General features: G+C 39.3%; 1 protein-coding gene across 1 annotated transcript in view; it reads right to left on the reverse strand.

Annotated features, from left to right (window-relative positions):
• The window catches only part of LOC126183697 (homeobox protein engrailed-like ceh-16), a 182,634-nt gene that overhangs the window by 131,439 nt on the left and 29,202 nt on the right, over positions 1–21,993 (reverse strand). The window contains exon 2 of the mRNA XM_049925879.1: positions 10,385–10,530. Within this exon, the coding sequence (XP_049781836.1) occupies positions 10,385–10,517 (133 nt within the window). The 5' untranslated portion in view covers positions 10,518–10,530. The remainder of the gene's footprint in view (positions 1–10,384; positions 10,531–21,993) is intronic.

Raw genomic sequence — 21,993 nt, forward strand, 5'->3', positions numbered from 1 at the left:
CTTGAATCTGTAACAGATAAGAAAAACACGTTCGGTATTAATACGTGAATCTATAAGAAAGCGTAAGATATGAAAATGAAAGAGATTTCGGTGCACGAACTAACAAATACAGTCGGACAAACACAGAACTGGATTTATTACATAATTTTACAGACTAGTGTGGAAAAATCAAATTTGTTTTATAATCTAATAGTTGACGTGTACAGAATTAGAGTCTGTGCAGCTACATGCTGCATAATAAGTGAACACAATACCTTTAATCCATGTAAGGGCTGAAAAGTTTTGTACTGCGGCTACTGCTCTCACCATAGCCCTTTCTAATGGTATTAGCAAAGCTTTTACATATATATCGACAGAACTGAACTACGTTAGTTATTAACACTTTTTCGTCTGAGAGTACTCTCCGATAACGCATATTTCCATGATAACTATACATTTCAGCAGACGCCAAGAATACGCATCAGTTGTAATATACTACAGTATCAGTATGACTTGACAATACAGCGCCGAGCGGCCTGGGTCATTCGGGTATTATTTAGTATCGTCGGGTGCGTTCGGTCACGTCAACACTTAAACGTCGTTTTATTCCGCGTTCAGACATCGGTAGTTGTAAAATAAACTGATAATACGTAGTTTGTACATCTAATGACTGTGGTCTAAGTTATAATAAAAATCACGTTATAATCTAAAATTTTTTAAACTAATGTGAATAAATAAACAAACTCATCAGTCAAGAAAGTTTGTGTCTGGGTTTGAAGGCAGAAAACTCGTTGATCATAACTTCATAGTTCAGACGGTTATCAGTTAAGAGGTCGGCTTTAATGTGAAGTATGGACAAGGCATTCAATCTCTGCTCACACAACGTAAAACGTAGGTACGATTTCAGTCTTTTAAGAGCCGAAAACGAGATTTCTGCTGAACAATTTGTAAGTGCCATATATAGAAATATTCTAAGAGCAATGTCAACATTCTGAAACACGGACTGTAACCTCTCTTTTCGTAAAAATTTTCTCATTTCGACTGGTATACCACTGATGTCAGAAGATTTCAAAAGTTTCGCGAACTGTGCACATTCACTAGGGAAGGAAGGCTCTAAATCTGTGTCATTTGATGCTTGGAGTTTTGCTGCACGTTCAGCAATATCGTCAGGGGAACTGTTCTGAACGTTACTGAAAACTGTGAAGGAGTCCAACTGAATTCTATAGCTTTCCTTCCTCCTCATTAACTCGGCGTAAAAGTTGTCGAGTACTGGGAGAAATGTTTCGACTCAAAATTTTCCCCTTATAGTCAGAAAACTTTTAGTATCAATATTTACACCTTGCAATTTCAGATTTACACTATTAAATATCTGGAGTATGTCCTTCCAAACTGTCATCATGAATACTGTTTCTAGTCTGCTGAGTTGATTGAATAAAGCTGATGCCTCATTTCGCACAAGTGGTTTTTCAAACGTATTACTGGCAATATGTGTGAGAGGATTGATAACGCCATCCCAGTTTTCATATAGACTTACACACGCTTCCTCTCTTGCTGACAAAAGTGTTTTTAATAAATTTTTTACTGTTTTAATTCCTGGTTACATGAAAGAAAGAAGTTTATCCCAGCGCTATGTAGAAGCAGAGAAAAAACTATACAGGTTTTGCACTACATTGAAAAATGAACATGCTTCCCGACAACAGCTTGCAGCACTAGAGCCGACTAAATTCAAAGAATGTGCTGCACAATGTGCTATCGGATTTCGTTCCCTAATGCGTGCCTGCAAACCAGTGTAGGTTCCTGACACATTGCTTGCGTTGTCATATGACTGGCCTCTACAGTCAGTAACATCAATGGAATTTGTGGACAGGACTTTTAGTACAGCCTCAGCTAAGTTTTCGGACTTGTGTCCCGGGTTTGGTAAAAACAGAAGGAAACGTTCAACAGGTTCACCATTCTCGTTCACATATCTTAATATGAAAGATAATTGATCAATATGTGAAATTTCCGCAGTAGAATGTACTATTATAGAGAAATATTTGGCCTGTTTTATTTCACTTATGATAATTCTTTTTATTCGTTCAGAAAGCTCTATTATTTCATCACAGATTGTTGAAGAAAGATAACTTTTCGACCCACTGTGCCAGTACATTTTTTCTGTCTCAGCATATGACTCGAAATTGTTATCTATTGTTCCAAGTGACTCTTTTCTTTTTAAGAATGATTACTCAGAGTTTTTGTGTTCAAGTGAATTCTCATGATGAGATAAGATATTGGAAATATTTTTCCAACTTGCAATAGAATTAGTAGCAATCGCGGCCCTACCTCCGAACAATTTACATGGTGCACAAAAAACAGCACCGGTGCTACAGAAGTATACTAGTAAATCTCACAAAATTGATTCACCATTTAAAAGTTTATTGTAAAATACATTTTTGTTCAAATATCTGGTTTTATCGCCTATTGATCTTCTTGAATTAGAAAAATCTCCGTTACAGTTTTGATTAACACTACGTTGTAAGAGAATGTCGATTGTTGATTCATTGACACACCATTCTGCAGGATCATCACTGACGAGGTTATTACTTGTTATAGTGTCGGACTCGACACTTAGTTTTTCGTGAAGCTCGAAATCAGGGACAATTTGTTTTTCTTCATTTTTAACTTTTCTTTCGTCAGTACTTACTTCTTTTACAACAGCTGCGGTGTTAGAAATGTCATCCGTACTGCGAAAACTCGAAGTCGAACTAGCAACATTTTTTGCGAAAAATTTATCTACTCCGTCAAGGGTTTTTAGAACATTGGATTCTCTTTCTCGTTTCTTCTTCTATAATTTCGGAAATGCCGTTCCATCTAATTTTGCACGTTTGCTTTTTTCACTGTTATTCATATAAAATAGTCAACTAACAGTCAGAACAAAAGAAAAAAATTGTAAAAGGAAAGAAAGACTGTATCCAGTTTCAATCGTACTACACCGCACATGAGCATAAAGCTTTTAACTTTAAACACGGCACACGAGCACAAAGATTTTTCCTTTAAACACGAAGCGATGAACTGACCAACTCGGATTACTCATCGTAACTGTGCTATGAAAGAACGACAATGCAGAATAATTTAATTTCATTGTCGCCTGTTCCTCTGTTATCAGTCAACAGTAAAAGCACACCTGCCGGCTGGAATTCGTCTCGTAAAGAAAACACGACAGTCCCTTTCTTGGCTTGTGTTTCCCGCGTCGACGAAATTTTAACTGGGACGCAAATATGTTCTGACCATTCTTGACACTGTCTTGCTAATTCAAAAAGCAAATAATTTTTGCAGTTTCTTGCAGTGAGGTGTGCCGGATCGACTCTTTATCCCACTTAGCCTTGTAATATTTTAGCGGTTTCGTGGGCAGAGAAGGCAGACTACAAAGTTTATGTAGTATTCAGAATGAGATTTTCACTCTGCAGCGGAGTGTGCGCTGATATGAAACTTCCTGGCAGATTAAAACTGTCTGCCGGACCGAGACTCGAACTCGGGACCTTTGCCTTTCGCAGGCAAGTGCTCTACCAACCGAGCTACCCAAGCTTCCACAGTGCTTTGGTAGCTCAGTTGGTAGAGCACTTTCCTGCGGAAGGCAAAGGTCCCGAGTTCGAGTCTCGGTCCGGCACACAGTTTTAATCTGCCAGGAAGTTTTATGTAGTCTTGTTGGCAGTTGATGTGGTGTGTTGTCATTTGTGTGAATTACAGTAATTACAGTAACGGAGGGTTAACTTGATACTTCCCCGCAATTTCTACAAGATATTTAAGTCGAATCGTGTTTATGGAGTGAGGCCCACACATGGGACAGTATTTAAGAAACTGCTGATTAGTTTATCACAGATTTTCAAGGGTCCCGGTATTTTCATGGGGAATATATGGTAGGGTTAAGTAGAAGCCAGCAACATTCTCAGAATGATAACATTTCAAACATTGTATTCTAGATTGCCGTCCTGACAGCTTACTTCACAAAATTTTGAACAATCATGAGGATGATACCAGACAGAAACCCAATGTTAAATTTCCATTCAGTCACCAAGTAAGCTATGTACATTTTCAAGCTTGTATTGTCGAAATTCGTTCTTAAGGCTTATTTAAACTAGCAAGTTGTTTAACAATGTTAAAAAAATTGTCGTTTGTAAGCGCAGTTATTTTAAAACGTAAAAGGCTAAAATGAGTACAGAGCAAAACATGCCCTCCCCTTAACCCTAGAACGGTCGGGCTGGGTCTGTGAGACCACTGGTTTTTGTTTCACTGAATGTATATTCTTACAGTCGCTAATTTGACTTGAGCGCCCTGCTACCTTCCTGAAACATCCGAGAGAAAGCATTATTGTCGTGAATAAGGTTTTTCTTTGTTTAGTCATTGTTTGGTAGTCTTTCAAAAAGCGCGCGGGTCTCGCAGACCCAGCCCGACCGTTTACGTAACTAATTTCTGCCGGTGCAACCCCATTTTTATTTTGGTGTATCATTGAGCAACTAGTTATTTTGTGAAGTATATGTGATGTTCTAACACCGAATTATCATTGTCAGTAGTCTGCAGTATAACATGGCAAGAGAAAGTCCTTCTTACAGTGAAATTTGCAGAATTTTGTATGATGATCAGACTGAAGCAGACGATTCTGATGCGGACCCAGACTTCGAAATAAACTCTTATCATGACAGCAATAGTGAAATAAGTGGTGATGAAGAGGAAGATGTTCAGTCATCTGCCGACATCTATGCACCTGCTATTGCTGATTCAAGTACAGTCCTCCAACTGAGTCAGGTACGTCACCTATACGCTGTTACAAAGGAAGGAATGAAGCAACTAAATGGCGAAAAACGTGTTTCCCACAAAGCGTTCGAACAAGACGTCACAACATAATAACAATGTATTTGCCTGGAAGTATTCGAGCTGCGATGGATGTACATTCACCGCTACAATCATGGCAGTTATTTTTTAGCAATGCATTGGTTGATACAGTTCTTGAATCAACCAATATCTATATTGATTCAGTTCGAAACAATTATGCAAGTGACCCGAACATGGCTAGGCCTACCAGTTTTGATGAACTGAAGGCATATTTTGGCCTACTTTATTTAGCTGTATCATTGCATGGCGGTAAAATGAACATTGAAGGCTTTTGGAATACAGATGGGACAGGAACAGAAATCTTTCGTGCAAGTATGTCACTGAAGGGGTTCAGATTTTTGACTCGTTGTTTGACAACATCCATACAAGGGAAGAAAGAAAAGCACAAGATAATCTTGCTGCCATAAGAACCATTCTTGATATGTTTGTCTCCAACTGCAAAGCATATTTTGCTCTGTCAGAAAACGTTACTTTGGACGAAATGCTCGTTCCATACAGAGGCAGGTGCAGGTTCATGTATATCCCAAATAAACCTGCCAAGTATGGGATCAAGGTCTTCATCCTGGCTTGTTCTAAAACGTACTACGTAAAACATTTGGACGTTTATGCAGGTGCACAACCCCAAGGACCGTACAAAGTCAGTAATAAGGCAGATTATGTTGTTTTCCGTCTTGTAGATCCAGTAAAAGGGTCTGGAAGAAATCTGACGATAGACAATTGGTTTACTTCTTACCCAATCGTCAAAGAACTATTACAAGAAAAAAATATTACTGTTGTTGGTACGTTAAAAAAATAAGTCTGAAATTCCGTTTGCCCTTTTACCCAAAAAGTCTAAAGAAGAGTACTCAAGTATGTTTGGATTTCAGGAAGATGTCACATTACTTTGATATGTACCATAAACGAAACAATTCAGTACTCCTTTTGTCGTCAATGCACCATGATGATGAAATTGACAGTGACAGCGGTGGAAAGGAAAAACCAAGTATAATAACGTACTACAACAAAACCAACGGCGGCGTAGACGTCGTTGATGCTATGTGTGGGGAATATACTGTTGCTAGAGGGACAAGATGGTGGCCTTTGTGTCTCTCTTTTCAGTTGTTGAACATTGCAGCTCTCAATGGCTACATTGTGTTCAAAGCCAACAAAAATGTAGCAGTTAGACGAGAATACCTCAGAACATTAGGAAAGTCTCTCATAACACCATATTTGACAATGCGTGCAACCAAACCAAACCTCCCGCGCGATATTCGCAGGCTTTCCTCTAACCTCTCCAGTACCGAAGAACAAAGAATAGTCGAAGATCCACAACCAGGGAAAAGGGGAAGATGCTACAAATGCAAGAACAGCAAAACTAAATACTTTTGCAAAGTTTGCAAACTGTGGTTATGCTTGGCGCATGCAGAAATGGTTGACGGCCACTGTTTTGAAAAGTGATAACTTTAGAGGACGAGATTTCATGAACTATTATTCAAATTCATGATTTCCATTTATACAACGAAAGTTCATCATTTTTTATTCTTATTTCTACAACTTACTCTCATTTATATTCTTATTTCAGTCAAATTTACTTGTATTTTCAGTTTACTGACATTTAGTACTACAAAGCTGTATATGTTTCAGTGTTTTTTTACACTAATTGTTGTATGATGCAGCTCCTTATATTAATAATTCTAACCTATGTACCGATTCATTGTAAGTGACTTCATTTTCTAGTCGGGGTTTCGTTTGCAGTATCATTAAACAATGCTCAAGGTCAGAGAGAGGGGGGAAAAGGAGATGGACAGAGAGGGAGAGAGGGAAAAATCTACAGAGAGAAGGGGAAGGAGGAGATTGAGGAGGAGACTGACAGTGAGAGCAGAGAGGAGAAGGAAATAGACAAATAAAGAGGGAAGAGGAGGAAATGGACAAGGAGAGGAGGAAGAGGAGATAGAGAGGGAGGAGAAGGAGATAGGTCGTATATGCAATTCCCATACATATTTAGCAACTGTGAGGCAGTGCAGGGTTCGATAATAAGTTAGGCTTGCAGATCATTCTATATAAATAGTTAAATTTTACAAAGCTCATATTTGTACAGAGAGATGGTCTGCCACTTCACTGTTCCTGATTCGGATTTGTTTGGCCATGCTGGAAACGTCTGCGCCATCTAAGCACAGCGTGATACGATTATGCATTGTTGCCGTTCACTTCAGGCAACTCAGCATTTCCTTTTCTTTTCTTTCAAAGTTATTCCCTTTAAATGCAGCAAACGGATTACCGAACGATAATCCACTCTAGCAAAGGGTTGCACTATTTTGTTTTGTTCCTGTGTTGGAGCGCTACTGTACAGTGATGATGGGATTTGGAAAGCGAAAAAAGTTATTTCCATACATTATAGGGATAACTTTGTGACAGTACATAGACAAGTGAGACAACTGAAATTATAGGAAACAAGTAGGAAAATTAGGGACATTTGTGATAGGCTTAGTAAAAAGAGGTAAAATTGTATTTCGCATTATAACATACATTTGCTCAGAATATTGTATGAAATGTATCATGACTGTTTTTTATCCTACTATTGAAATTTTAAGTTTCTAACAGTTTGAACTAATACCTTGCTTAGAGGAGACTGTGTTAAATTTAACTGCTGTCCTGTTTTTTGTCACACGGTTCCACTGAACAAATGCGTAAATAAGTGTGCAAAAGTTATATTTAATTACCTTGGTTAATGCAGTATAGATTTTTCTTCATTCTTATTTTGTTTCAGTGAAGATAAACTTATAATTATTTAGATTTAAAAAAAATAGAAAGTAAATCTCACCAAACTGACAAACTTTGTAGCAATTTTTTCTGTGTATTAATAAAACAAAACTAATCAAACTGGGTAAATTTGTAACAATAATATAATATGTCTCATAAAGAAAGACTTCGTTAGCATATGCTTGTGACAGATGAATTTAACTCCGCTTTCCCAGTCTTTGACTAGATGTTGCAATGTTGTCCGCTTTGTGACGATTAACATTCTATATCCCGAATACCTTAATGAACATAAAAACTTTATTGCTATCAGAATTAAAGGCAACGGTTATAAAATTATATATATATATATATATATATATATATATATATATATATATATATGGAAATTAAATATAACAGTACATTTTTTATAAGTTTAGGTTATAAAAAGTTCCAAAAGTGCCACAAACTCGCAGAGTTTTTTCGGTACGCTATCCTTTCATAACCGTTTTTCCATATACTGTCCATTCCAATCAGTTTATTTTGTAAGTAGTTTTCTGTCTGACAGAATTACTGTGTCATCACCAAACATCAAATTTATTGTCTCTTCTCTCTGAATACTAAATCATTTTCCTTATGCCTCCTTTGTTTGTTTTACTGTTTGCTCAGTGTACACACTGAATAACATGAGGGAGAGGGTACAACCCTTTCTCCCTCCCTTTTGAAATTACTACTTGCTCGTCGCGTCATTCGGCTCTTAGAACTGCAGTCTCGTACATGTACAAGTTATTTATAACATTTCGCAACGTCTATTTTATTTTACTGATAACAGCAGAATTTCAAAAAATTGTACTACAGGCAACATTTTCAAAGGTCTTTTCTGAACGAACAAATGCTATAGATGCAGTTTTCTTTTTAATGAATATCATTTTATAACAGCTTTACAGACACTATTCATTCCATTACACTTATTTTCCAAGTAGTTTTCTGTTTGCCAAAATTATTATGTCCTAGGGCAGTTTCGCGACATATATACTAATTACTAAATTAAAGTCCTCCGCTGCGCTTTTCTGTCTGTATGTGAAGGCCTCTCTCAGGACCTACCGTAGGGATTTTGATACGGCTTTCTCTAGTAGATAGACTGATTCACGAGGAAGGCTTGTTTACATAGCCCGTCCAAAAATTTCCGAGATAGGTTTTATTCCGTGTGCACTAGCGTCATCAGGGCAGTTAACTACGGTGGCAGCTTGAACTAACAGTCGTAAACGAAACATGTGTATACGGCCAGTCAGTTGTTTGCGGGCAATATTAAGTAGTGGACGTGGGGCCGTAGGTTTTCAACTTTGTTGTGTTAAAAATCGTAATGGAGAAACACCTCTACATCAGCCGTGAAACACATTCTCCAGACTCTTTTGAAGAAGAGAATAGTGTTTGTAAAGTTTTTTCTGCACATCTTGACTACGAATAAAATCAACAACGTGTGGACGCCTGCTGAGACTTGGTTGAAATGAAAAAAAGTGGACAGTTCCATTCTGGAAATAATAATAAGACTTGGTGTTATCACTATGACTCTACCACAAAACGACGAAGTGCATAATGGGTCTCTTCTGGTGGTTTGCCAAGACCGAAGAATAACATAAATTGGAACGATCACATAGATAATGTGGTGGGGAAAGCGAAACAATGACGGCGATTTGTTAGCACAACACTTAGAAAATGCAGTAGGTCTACTAAAGAGACTGCCTACATTGCGCTTGTCCGTCCTCTTCTGTAGTATTGCTGCGAGATTCGCTACAGTTAGAATTGACGTCGGAAAAGATCAAAGAAGGGCAGCTTCTTTTGTAATAGGGAGGAGAGTGCCACGGATATGATACGCAAATTCTGGTGGTAATCATTGAAACACAGGCGATCTTCCATACCACAGGATCTCCTCATGAAATTTCAATCACTAGCTTTCTCCTCCGATTGCGCAAATATTTTTCTTGGTGCCCACCTACATAGGGAGAAAGGATCATCGTTACGAAACAAGAGGAATCAGAGTTCCCACGGAAACATGTAAGTCTTCGTTTCTCACGCGCAATGTTCGAGTGTGGAACGGTAGAGAAACAGCTTGAAGGTGGTTCGATGACCCCTTCGCCAGGCACCTAATTCTGAATTGCAGAATAATCATATAGATGTAGATACAAATTTAGTAGCGAGTGTGAAATCCCCAACACCGACTTTTCTGACAGTTTTACGTTGCTGTGTGAACATTCTGTGCGTTGTACTGTTGCATTAAACCACCATGTTTATTTTTTGTAATTCTGTCATGGAACTTTTCGGTTTGACAGTGTATATAATTTATTACCGCTACGCCAGACAAGTCGTCCGCCTGTAGACAGTTAATGCAAGTTGTGCGGAGTCGGGACGAGTCGCTAGTGTGTTCCTAAATTTCTACGGAACTTTGGTCTTCCCCCAGGTGGGTTTCTGCCAGTTGTCTGATATTGTTATGCTAGTCTATAAGTCTGTGATATGTGGCAGACAAATAAAAATTGTGATTCGTTGCTGATGAAGATGGATTTCCTTTCACGTTTACTAGACAAAGTCGCTTTTTTAAAATAAAATGACAACAGGAAATGATTGAGATAACTCGGAGAAAGACATTACGGTATTTTGACGACACATATGCACCGCATATTGATCACACTGGCGGAAGGGGAAGATCACTTACTGGGAAGTTCCAAAGGTTATGCGAGTAATAAAATACGGCGTTTTGGAGTTTGTACGTGAAAGGCAACTGACCGGAGCTGAGCTCTGGAACTGAATCGTAAAGGCTAACCTGTGGCGGCGTGGGCGTGAGGCGACGGCGTGTTGGCGTGGCGGGTTTGTGCGGGGGCGGGCGGGGGCGCAGACAGCAGCCGCTCAATGGAGAAGGCCGGCGCCGCCACCAGCTTCTCGTCCTGCACCGCCATCCCTCTGCACCATCTGCACAGTACCACTCTCATTCTAACACCGGTTACACCTTCTACATTTCCTATAATACCGGAAATCTGGTCAACACCAAGGAATTGAAAGCACTGTAACAGTTATACCGAAATAAGTTCAAATGGTTCAAATGGCTCTGAGCACTATGGGACTTAACTGCTACGGTCATCAGTCCCCTAGAACTTAGAACTACTTAAACCTAACTAACCTAAGGACAGCACACAACACCCAGCCATCACGAGGCAGAGAAAATCCCTGACCCCGCCGGGAATCGAAGCCGGGAACCCGGGCGTGGGAAGCGAGAACGCTACCGCACGACCACGAGATGCGGGCCCGAAATAAGTATTTTAACATCTGAATATACAGTATATGAAACATTTTAACTCTAAAGTTAAGGTCAAGCAACTGAAGACGAGAGTGGATTTAGATTTGGACAAACAACAATGGGTAATTTATTCACTTCGAAGATATTGATAAACAAAAGAAGAGAATTTAATAACGAGACACATATAGCTTTTATGGACTACGAAAACGTATTTGACAGATTAAATAGGACAAACATCTGGTCAATATTACAAGAAAATGGAATTCCGCTGAACTTAATGTGGACTACAAAAATCTTACCTAATGAAATTAAATGTGAATTAAAAATAGGGAAGAAAACAAGTAAGACTGACATTATACATCTACATCTACATGAATACTCTGCAAATCACATTTAAGTGCCTGGCAGAGGCTTCATCGAACCACCTTTACAATTCTCTATTATTCCAATCTCGTACAGCGCACGGGAAGAATGAATACCTATATCTTTCCGTACGAGCTCTGATTTCCCTTATTTTATCGTGGTGATCGTTCCTCCCTATGTAAGTCGGTGTCAACAAAATATTTCCGCATTCGGAGGAGAAAGTTGGTGATTGAAATTTCGTGAGAAGATTCCGTCGCAACGAAAAACGCCTTTCTTTTGATGATATCCATTCCAAATCCTGTATCATTTCTGTGACTCTCTCTCCCATATTTCGTGATAATACAAAACGTGCTGCCTTTCTTTGAACTTTTTCGATGTACTCAGTCAGTCCTATCTGGTAAGGTTCCCACACCGCGCAGCAGTATTCTAAAAGAGGACGGACAAGCGTAGTGTAGGCAGTCTCCTTAGTAGGTCTGTAAAATTTTCTAAGCGTCCTGCCAATGAAACTCTGTCTTTGGTTGGCCCTCCCCACAACATTTTCTACGTGTTCCAGTTTCAGTTGTTCGTAACAGTAATTCCTAGGTATTTAGTTGAATTGGCGGCTTTTAGATTAGACTGATTTATCGTGTAACCGAAGTTTAACGAGTTCCTTTTAGCACTCATGTGGATGACCTCACACTTCTCGTTATTTAAGGTCAACTGCCACATTTCGCACCATTTCGATATTTCTTCTAAATCGTTTTGCAGTTTGTTTTGATCTTCTGATGACTTTATTAGTCGATAAACGACAGCGTCATCATTATAGCTAACCAACGCCTTAAACAAGGCCGAATCATGAAGGACTGCCAGAAAAAAAAGAAAAATCATCCAAGAATGAACATGAACATGTAACTTACGAAGACATGCAGTGCAAGCCGCTTTCGTCAGTCTATAAGAGGTAATAAACATTTAGAAAACGCTGATTTCACGCGCAGTGACTATGAACTGGAGATAAAAAGCGACACAGTCACATGCCATCAGTAAACAGACAGCCCCAAATGCCGAATGTAGAGACGCTGAAACGTTAAGCAAGGCAGAGCTACAGGCCGAGGAGAGTTTCAGCTGGAAGCCTTGGCTTACCAACGGCCTGAGCGAGTACTGTGTGACGGAGCATTGTATTCTGTTAAGCTTGTACACCAAGAAGGACTTGCAAAGCTTTCCTGTATTGGTCTCTGGAGTAGGGCGATTGTTTTCCATCCTACATTTGGCTGCATGTACGTAGCTATGTTTGTATGTCACTTTCATTGTGACAAGTACTCGAATCTAAGGGCTCGATTAGAGCAATAGAATCTAGCACTTGCATAGTTCGTGCTCTGCAATACCTTACGTTACTGTTTATACGCGAATCTCTATAAAGTTGTAGGCCAGGGAGTCCATTTGTTCAGGTAACTAAGTGGAGAATTTAGAAGCCTCACCTATGGTTTACACTTACTAAAGTTATAAACGAGTGTCTGTGCTCTTCTGCATGTTCGTTGCAAACATGTGAAGAAGCAATAAAAAGCAAACCAGTAAGTCAATCCAGATTCCCATTTCCATATCATCAGCATATCTACCTTCTTAGCCTAACATCGGGGTCTTGCTGTACTGTCTCCAACCACAGAGACATAGAAAACCTCAACTTGACCCCATCGCCGTCTCACTCATATACGCAGTCACTCGCGTCCCAAGAAACGGAATATCTAATCCCGTGTCAATTCTGACCTGAGCGTGAGCTTCTAAGAAAGTATGTTGTGACCGACACTGGTTGCGACACAGGGTTGCAATCTTTCCTCGGTTTCATTCAGTTTATATATATAAATAGCATAACTAAAAAATGAAATGAGGAAACAAAAAATCAAGACGGGATTAAAACTAGGTAAGGATCATTATACAAAAACATTAACGTACGCTGACGACCAGATTATAATAGCCACTTCACAAGAATAATAAGAAAGAAATGTTATTAAATTAATCGAAATTAGTCAAAATCATAATTTCTAAATACCTATAGAGAAGACAAAAGTGGTGATGTTTCTAGGAAAAAAAACAGGTGCGATCCAAATTTGAGGTAAACAACAAAATAATCGAGCAAGTAAATAATTTTAACTACATGGGCTGAGAGATTTCTTTTGATCATGATAAAAACACAAAGAATAAAACTGAATACTTTTAGGGTGACTGTGGGAAAATGAAAATAGCACTGAACAAAAAGACAATTCAGAATTGTATAAAACGCTAGCTGTTCCAGTACTGCTTTACGGATCTAAGGTTTGGATACATGACAAAGAAGACAAATCGATTAGTCCCGTTTGAAAGAAAATTTCTCACATCAGTTAAAGGATTCAAATTAGAAGATAAAATGACGATCTAAGATTTTAGGAAGGAGGTTCAAGTATTTAAAGTAACAGAAAAAATGTATATAAATAAGCAAGAAAGGAAGGAACATTTGAACAGGATGGAAGGGAAATATCCTATAAAAGTCAACATGTACCCAAAGGGGTAGGGGACGTAGGTCGGCCCAGGAAACGATATAGCTGAGAAGTTGAAGCCGGAACCTAATCCATGAATGTAAGTGGCGGTGATCAAAACTTTAAGGTTCGTCGATGAGACTGGCAGACACAGCTAAGGACGAGGAAGATCATCTGAGCAGAAAGGGTAATATTTAAATACGAGTTTATAAGATGCATATAAATAAAAGTAAAAAATGGTAATTAACTGTGCTAGAATTAAACCAGACAGTGCTGAGTGAAGTACATTAAGATTTGAGACACTGAAAGCAGTAGGCGAGTTGTGCACTTTGGGAAGTAAAATAGCAAACGATGGTAGAACAAAAAGGATATAAAATGTAGACTGACAATAGCCAGAAACGCGTTTCTGAAACAGAGATGTATGTAACAGGTAATATAAATTTAAGTATTAGAAAGTCTTTCCTGAAAATATTTCTTTGGAATGTATTCTTAGATGGACGTCAAATGCGGACGACAAACATTTGCATACAAGAAGAGAATAACAGCTAATGAAGAGGTACTCATCCGAATCGGGGAGAAAATAAATTAAGGCTACACACTCCATTAAGCAATAGTTAAATCCTGGAAATGGAAGGGCTTCTGTGAGAGGGGGTGGTGTTGGTGGGGGATGGGGGGGGGGGTTGCAGAAGCAGATAATGCCTGACTACAGTCAATAAGACGATTCAAATAGACTCTTGTGGAGATATGCATCTAAGCAGTCTGAAAACAACAACTGTAGCATAACAAATAATAATAACAACAACTTAATAATAGAATTGGAAGGATCATTTGCTTAATAATTAATTATTATTTTTAATATTATACTATTATTAGATAATAATAGTAATAGTAACATTAATAATTATTATTATTACTTTTTATATTGTTATTAAGGTTTACTAGTCTTAGATGCTCGTTGCGGCAGAATGATCGAGACAAACCTTTTGCTGTCTTTTCAGAAATCATTTCCCAGGCTCTACTCTGTCTGCATGTTTCTAAATCACTCTGAATAGTGTCAAAGTGTCTTTTATGTTGGGATCAAAGATGTCATCTTTGAGTGAGAATTTCTTCTGTCACTCACTTGATGGTCCTTTTTGTTGGGGCTATTATGACATGCCGTAGACATTGCAATCCTTTGACATTACCTGCTGCTACTATATTCCGTTCTTTATATACGTTATAAAGTTATGAAGCATTCTCCAAAAATTGTTACTGACAAGGGAACCTCCCCATCGCACCCCCCTCAAATTTAGTTATAAGTTGGCACAGTGGATAGGCCTTGAAAAACTGAACACAGATCAATCGAGAAAACTGGAAGGAGTTGTGTGGGACTATGAAAAAAATAAGCAAAATATATAAACTGCGTAGTCCATGCGCAATATAGGCAACATCAAGGATAATGTGAGCTCAGGAGCGCCGTGGTCGCGTGGTTAGCGTGAGCAGCTGCGGAACGAGAGGTCCTCTGTTCAAGTCTTCCCTCGAGAAAACTTTACTTTCTTTATTTTCGCAAAGTTATGATCTGTCCGTTCGTTCATTGACGTCTCTGTTCACTGTAATAAGTTTAGTGTCTGTGTTTTGCGACCGCACCGCAAAACCGTGCGATTAGTAGGCAAAAGGACGTGCCTCTACAATGGGAACCGAAAACATTTGATCGCAAGGTCATAGGTCAACCGATTCCTCCACAGGAAAACACGTCTGATATATTCTATACGACACTGGTGACGGCATGTGCGTCACATGACAGGAACATGTTGTCGACCCACCTAACTTGTGCACTTGGCGAATGGGTAAAAAGATTCCCTTCCCCGATTTAGGTTTTCTTGTGGATGTGATAATCACTCCGAACAAAGTGATGAAAACATAAGGGTTTGTCACATAAACTGCAACAACTGAATGCAATAGTTTCACAGTCGCACAGTTTTCCCATTTAACGTTTTCAAAATTTTCCGTGTCTAGACCGTCAAATCCTGCATATGGCATATGTCCAAGCAAATCTGAGCATCTCTTGGAATTTTGGAAAGCGAAGTTGATTATGTGTGAGTGCCTGAACTCTGATAATTGGCTGAAAATAAAAAATTTAACTTTTCACTCGAGGGAATAGTTGAACCAAGGACCTCTCGTTTCGCAGTTGCTCATGCTAACCAATTTTTTTTTTTTTTTTTGTTAAAACTGGTGCAGCTGAAGATTTGCTAATGTAGAGTTTAGTTTTGCTAGAAAGTTTTTGAGAACTCTCTTAAGGCCACATTAGCAAGTGTTAGCCTTTTGACTCGTTATTCGATTTCTTCTTTTATGGGCCACTAAGAGATTCGCAGGATCCTATGATTATTAAATACACTGCTCTTTGCAAACGCTGTGTCATTAATTTTAAGTGCATTGTTGTTTGTTAGGTGGCGAGTGTGACGTAGTATCCTAAGCATATAGAAAGATATTAATTCTGATATTCATTGCGCTACATTTCGTAACAATTTGACTTCTCAGTTGTTCACGTTGTGGTCTTTAGTCCGGAGACTGGTTTGATACTGCTGTCTAGTGCTGTGCCTGAGCAGTTGACGTCAAAAATCGAGAAATCTCTCCAGCTTTCAATCGCCGCACGATGCAGCGTCACTACCTCCATGACGAGTAATAGCGTTATTAATATATTATGGAGTTTAATCATGAAAATAACGGCGAAATAGATATTGCAGTATCTTATAGAGTGCAGGTCATATGCAAACACAGCCACTAATAAATAGACAAATTGTCACAGTCGCGATTTATTCTCGAGATCTATCTCGTCCGGCGATGTAGTGATTTCTGTTGGTTCTGTCTCCACAGTGAGTCTTTCCTCTGATAGTTACCCTCGCGATTGTATTATCAGTGATAGGCTGCTACCCTGCTTCACTTCCTTCTCAGTAACTGTCTCCCTTTCAAAAAATCGGTTCTTCAAAATGCAGTCTGGTCTCTGTACAAGTTGTACATAGCGTTTAGTTCCCTGTATTTTATCCCTGATAAATTCAGGTTTTCAAAGAGTGCATTCCAGTTTGTATTGTCAAAAGTATTTTCTGAAACTACGAAAGGTTATAAATGTGAGTTTGCATTTCTTCCATTTTCTTCCCAAGAAAAGTCGTAGGGCCAATATTTTTAATTTGTTTTGCTTTCAGCTTGCAACCTATACACCCATCTCACAGTGTTTTATAGGAATTTCTTAGGCCTTTACAGAAAACAACAAAATTTATTCAAAATTTCGTAATTAATTTTGAAATCAGCATATCATTTTGATAAAGAAGAATTGCCATATTAACGGGTAATGGTAGATGATATCTGATTGACTATTGTAGGAAATCACTTCGTTGATTTGCGTACAGCTTACATGCTAAGCAAATTTAGCTTTTATCGCGTACTGTTATTGCGTCAAATCAGCAGCAAAGGTTATTTCGAACATATATATGATACAAATGGCTGGAGGATGATCTGCGATAAAATGACAAGCAGATTCTGGAACTTACGAACTTTTCGTTCGTTTTAACTGCTTAGAACTTCGTCTTACATGCTACGGCTGTGTTTCTGTACAATTTCTCTCTTTGACGCCTTTGGATGATTAACATTTGTTTACCCATTGGCTTATTGCTCTTTTAAACAATGTAGAAAAACAAGAACTCGCATTGGGAAGCTAAAATAAGTCTTTTTAACTAGATATTGAACACAAGAATGCACAGTCCACTTAGTCATGCCGTGTGGTTTTGGAGTCGTCCGTATACATCTCAAAATACTCAGCGTAGTTTATCAGGACTGCCATTTTTTGCTAAATGCTGTGCAAATATTTTAGTTGGAAAGGTTGTTTTAGTTATTTGTTTACTTTAGTAGTAGGAATTTGGATATGATCGCGTTCTTCGGAGATTATGCAAAACTCCTTTAAATTTGTTGAACTGAGCAGGGTAAATTCTCTGTTTATTCAGTTTCCTATGAGACTACCTTTCGAATTCCTGAATTGTTGTTTGCATATTTGTTAGGAGGAATATGTCTCTGAATTTCCATTGGACATTTCAGCGGATTTACCTAATAATGTATTTGTTATCATAGGACGCGTAGTTTCTAGACAAGTCCTGATACAACTAAACTGGATTTTTCTTGCTTGAAAATAGCTTCCCTGTTGCCTCTGCTGAATAACATACAACCGCAGTCGAGTCTGGATATTATTATCTTCGTATATATTAACAGCAGAATAATATGATCTGATTCCCACCGTCCTCTCGTAACCGAGCGTATTACGTTGATACAAGGCTGTGTCTCAACAATGAAATGTGCAATATGCCCAGTCAATGATTGGGTGAGTCCAAAATCATTCCTTCTAATTCAGTTTTGCTCTTCACAGGAAAATGCTGATCGTTGAACTTCAACTGTTGTAGTCCCTGTGGAAGGCAACACCTTTGTGTCTTTTTAAGAACTGAAAGTTGTATTGCCTTTAGATGTCGCTAACTTATTACTACTCTCGTTCCTTCAACATTATTTGAGGAAGTATTCAGGATGAGCTAGATTTTCACAGAAAAACTTTCAGAGTTGCTGGTATGGACCAAAGCGAGAAAGAAATTTAGGCTCTAAAAAGCATACCTTAGGAGTGATGAGGACTTGTTCTTCTTCACTGCTGTGAAACATACATCTTCTATTGAAAAAGTGCTCATTACTCCTAAGACATGTATTTTAGAGCCTATATTTAGTGGACATTTTTCCTCGTTTTGACCCATGCTACCTCCTCCAAAAATATGGAAATCAATGAGTGTGCAGTAGAAGAGATATGTTTCACAGTATCGAAGAGCTCTGAAATTAGCGTTCACGTTTACTAGACTTTTTTTCATGTTTTGGTCCATCCTACCACCTCTGGAAGTTTGTCGGTAAAGTTCTGGTTCACCTGTATACAAAAATATCGTCGACATTTTGCAGTCCTTGAATATCTTTTGGAAGCCTTCCTCCTGTGTTTGCCGTGTAAACGACAATCCGTTGCGGGATCAATATCTATTGCTATGAAAACCCAGCAGTAGCATATTTTGTTTCCAGAGTTTTATTTTTAGACGTAAGAGGATTGTCTTTCGAACGAAAAATTTGCTTATTTTATAAACGAAGTTACAGCGCAGTTCAGTCTGTGTTATTCTTTGCGATGATAAAGGAATAACAACATTATCGTACGCCCCTTCAGTATCCACAAATACGGCAGTAACATACACTATGTGATCAAATGTATCCGGACACCTAGCAGAAAATGAATTACAAAATGGTTCAAATGGCTCTGAGCACTATGGGACTTAACTTCTGAGGTCATCAGTCCCCTAGAACTTAGAACTACTTAAAACTAACTAACTTAAGGCCATCGTACACATCCATTCCCGAGGCAGGATTTGAACCTGCGACCGTAGTGGTCGCGCGGTTCCAGACTGCAGCGCCTAGAACCGCTCGGCCATTCCGACCGGCTAATGAATTACAACTTCGTGGCGCACTTCATCGGTAATGCTAGAATTCAGTATGGTGTTGGCCCACCCTTAGCCTTAATGACATCTTCCCCTCTTGCAGGCATACGTTCAATCAGGTGCTGGAAGGTTTCTTGGGGAATGGCAGCCCATTCTTCACGGAGTGCTGCACTGAGGAGAGGTATCGAAGTCGGTCGGTGAGACCTGGCACGATGTCGGCGTTCCAAAACATCCCAAGGTGTTCTACAGGATTCAGGTCACGACTCTGTGCAGACCAGTCCATTACAGGGATGTTATTGTCGTGTAACCACTCCGCCGAAGGCCGTGCATATGAACAGGTGCTCGATGGTGTTGAAAGATGCACTCGCCATCCCCGAATTGCTCTTCAGCAGTGGGAAGCAAGAATGTGCTTAAAACATCAATGTAGGCCTGAGCTGTGATATTGCCACGCAAAACAAGTACCCTCCATGAAAATCACGACCACACCATAACACCATCGCCTCCGAATTTTACTGTTGGCACTACACACGCAGGCAGATGACGTTCACCAGGCATTCGCCATAACCACGCCATGCCATCGGATCACCACACTATGTCCCTTTACGCTCCTGACACCAAGCGAGGCATCGTTTGGCATTTACTGGTGTGATGTGTGGCTTATGAGCAGCCGCTCGTCCATGAAATCCAAGTTTTATCACCTACCGCCTAACTGTCATAGTGCTTGCAGTGGATCCAAATGCAGTTTGGAATTCCTGTGTCGTGGTCTGGATAGATGTCTACCTACTACACATTACGACCCTCTTCAACTGTCGGCGGTCTCTGTCAGTCAACAGACGAGGTCGACCTGTACTCTTTTGTGCTGTACGTGTCCCTTCACGTTTCCTCTTTACTATCACATCGGAAACAATGGACCTAGGGATGTGTAGGAGTGTGGAAATTTCGCGTACAGACGTATGACACAAATGACACCCAATCCCCCGACCATTTTCGAAGTCCGTTGAGTTCTGCGGAGCGCCCCATTCTGCTCTCACGATCTGTAATGACTACTGAGGTCGCTGACATGGAGTACCTGGCAGTAGGTGGCAGCACAATGCACGTTATATGAAGAAAGTATGTTTTTGGTGTTGTCTGCATACTTTTGATCACATAGAGTATGTCTTTCTAGAGTAGGTATTGACTTGGATGCTTTTACATTTCACCGGAATCCAAACTGCTCTCAGCTTGGATTGACATCTTCCCATTTTTCTGTTAATAATTTGTGTTACTATTTTGCAACTGCGACATATTAAACGGATGGTCTGGTAATACGCCTTTTTGCCCATACTCTATTTGGTATTGGTGTCATTACATTTTTCTTTTCGTCTGAGGGTATTTAGTCTGTCCTATATATACTGTATACTAAATTCAGCATTTATGTCATCCTTAGTTTTTCCAAGGATCTTAATAATTAATCTACTTTGGGAGCCTTGTTTCGACTTAGGTCTTTTAGTGCTGTTCATATTCTTACTGAAGTACCGCATCTCTCATCTCATCTTCTTCCACAGTATTCCCAAAGTTTCTTTCTTTTATATAGCCCTTTCATTTACTCTTTTCAAATTCTATTCTTCTTTTCTTCGCATAGCACTGATTCTGAGCTCTCGAGGTTCATGTAACTGCTTCTCTTTTTTCCAACGATTTCTTTAATTTTCTTTATCTGTCAATCTCATTTTTAGAATTCTGCATTCCCTTTTGCTTGTTTCATTTGCTGTATTTTTATATTTTCTTCTTTTGTCAATTATATTCAATGTCTCATGTGTTATCCAAGGATTTCTACTGAGCCTTGTCTTTAGCCTATTTGATCCCCTGCTGCTTCCACTATTTCATCTGTCAAGGCTGTCCATTCACCTTCTGGTGTATTTCTGTTCTTTACTTAAGTTAATGCTTGCCTCATGCAGGCTCTGAAACTCTGAGCAACATCTGGTTATTTCAACTCATCCACGTCCCCTCTTCTTAATTTACTACTTTTATGCCATGTCTTCACATTTGTCTGCATTCCTTAAATAATAAATTATGGTCACTGTATACAGCTCTTCCTAGAAATCACTTGCACTTTAAAATCTACGAGGCCTATTCGGAAAGTAAGGTTCGACCTGTCGCAAAATGGAAACCACCATGAAAATAAAAAAATGTTCTATTTCCAACAGTTAGCTACACCTTCCAACTACTTCTCTACATAGTCGCAGCTCCGATTTAGACATTTGTCGTAGCATTGTAAAAGTTTTCAATACCTTCGTCATAGAAGTCAGCCGCCTGTGCTTTCCGCCAGTTCTCTGAGCTGATCTGCAGCGCGTTGTCTGTGCCAAAACGCTGTCTTCATAGCCAGCAGTTCATGTGAGCAGAGATGCAACTCAGGGGTTGTCAATTACGGGCTCTGTTGTGGTTGATCAAACACTTCCCAACGAGAACGCTGCAGGAGCATCTTCATTGCCCCTTCAGAGTGCGGTCTAGAATTGTCATGCAGAAGGAATGTATGGCAGTTATGTTATGTGGGCTGCATGACATAAGGCGAAATCTCACACCAGGCCCTCATACTTGGCGGGAGACACTATTGTTGTAAGTATCTTTACGTGCCCATTGTGCGCTCAGAGCTGGAAAGATCGATGTGACGCGATCGATGGGTATACTAAAGACACTGCCCAACACATCTGTGCAAGCTTCATCGGATTTTCACTGTTGTTTCCGTTTCGCACCCCATCGGACCTTACTTTCCGAAAAGCCCTCGTAGTTTCTAAATCGCTGTAGCACTATTACATAACATATTTAAATTTTTCTG

Source organism: Schistocerca cancellata, chromosome 4 (genome assembly GCF_023864275.1).
Source record: "Schistocerca cancellata isolate TAMUIC-IGC-003103 chromosome 4, iqSchCanc2.1, whole genome shotgun sequence".
In the NCBI taxonomy this organism is placed as follows: domain Eukaryota; kingdom Metazoa; phylum Arthropoda; class Insecta; order Orthoptera; family Acrididae; genus Schistocerca; species Schistocerca cancellata.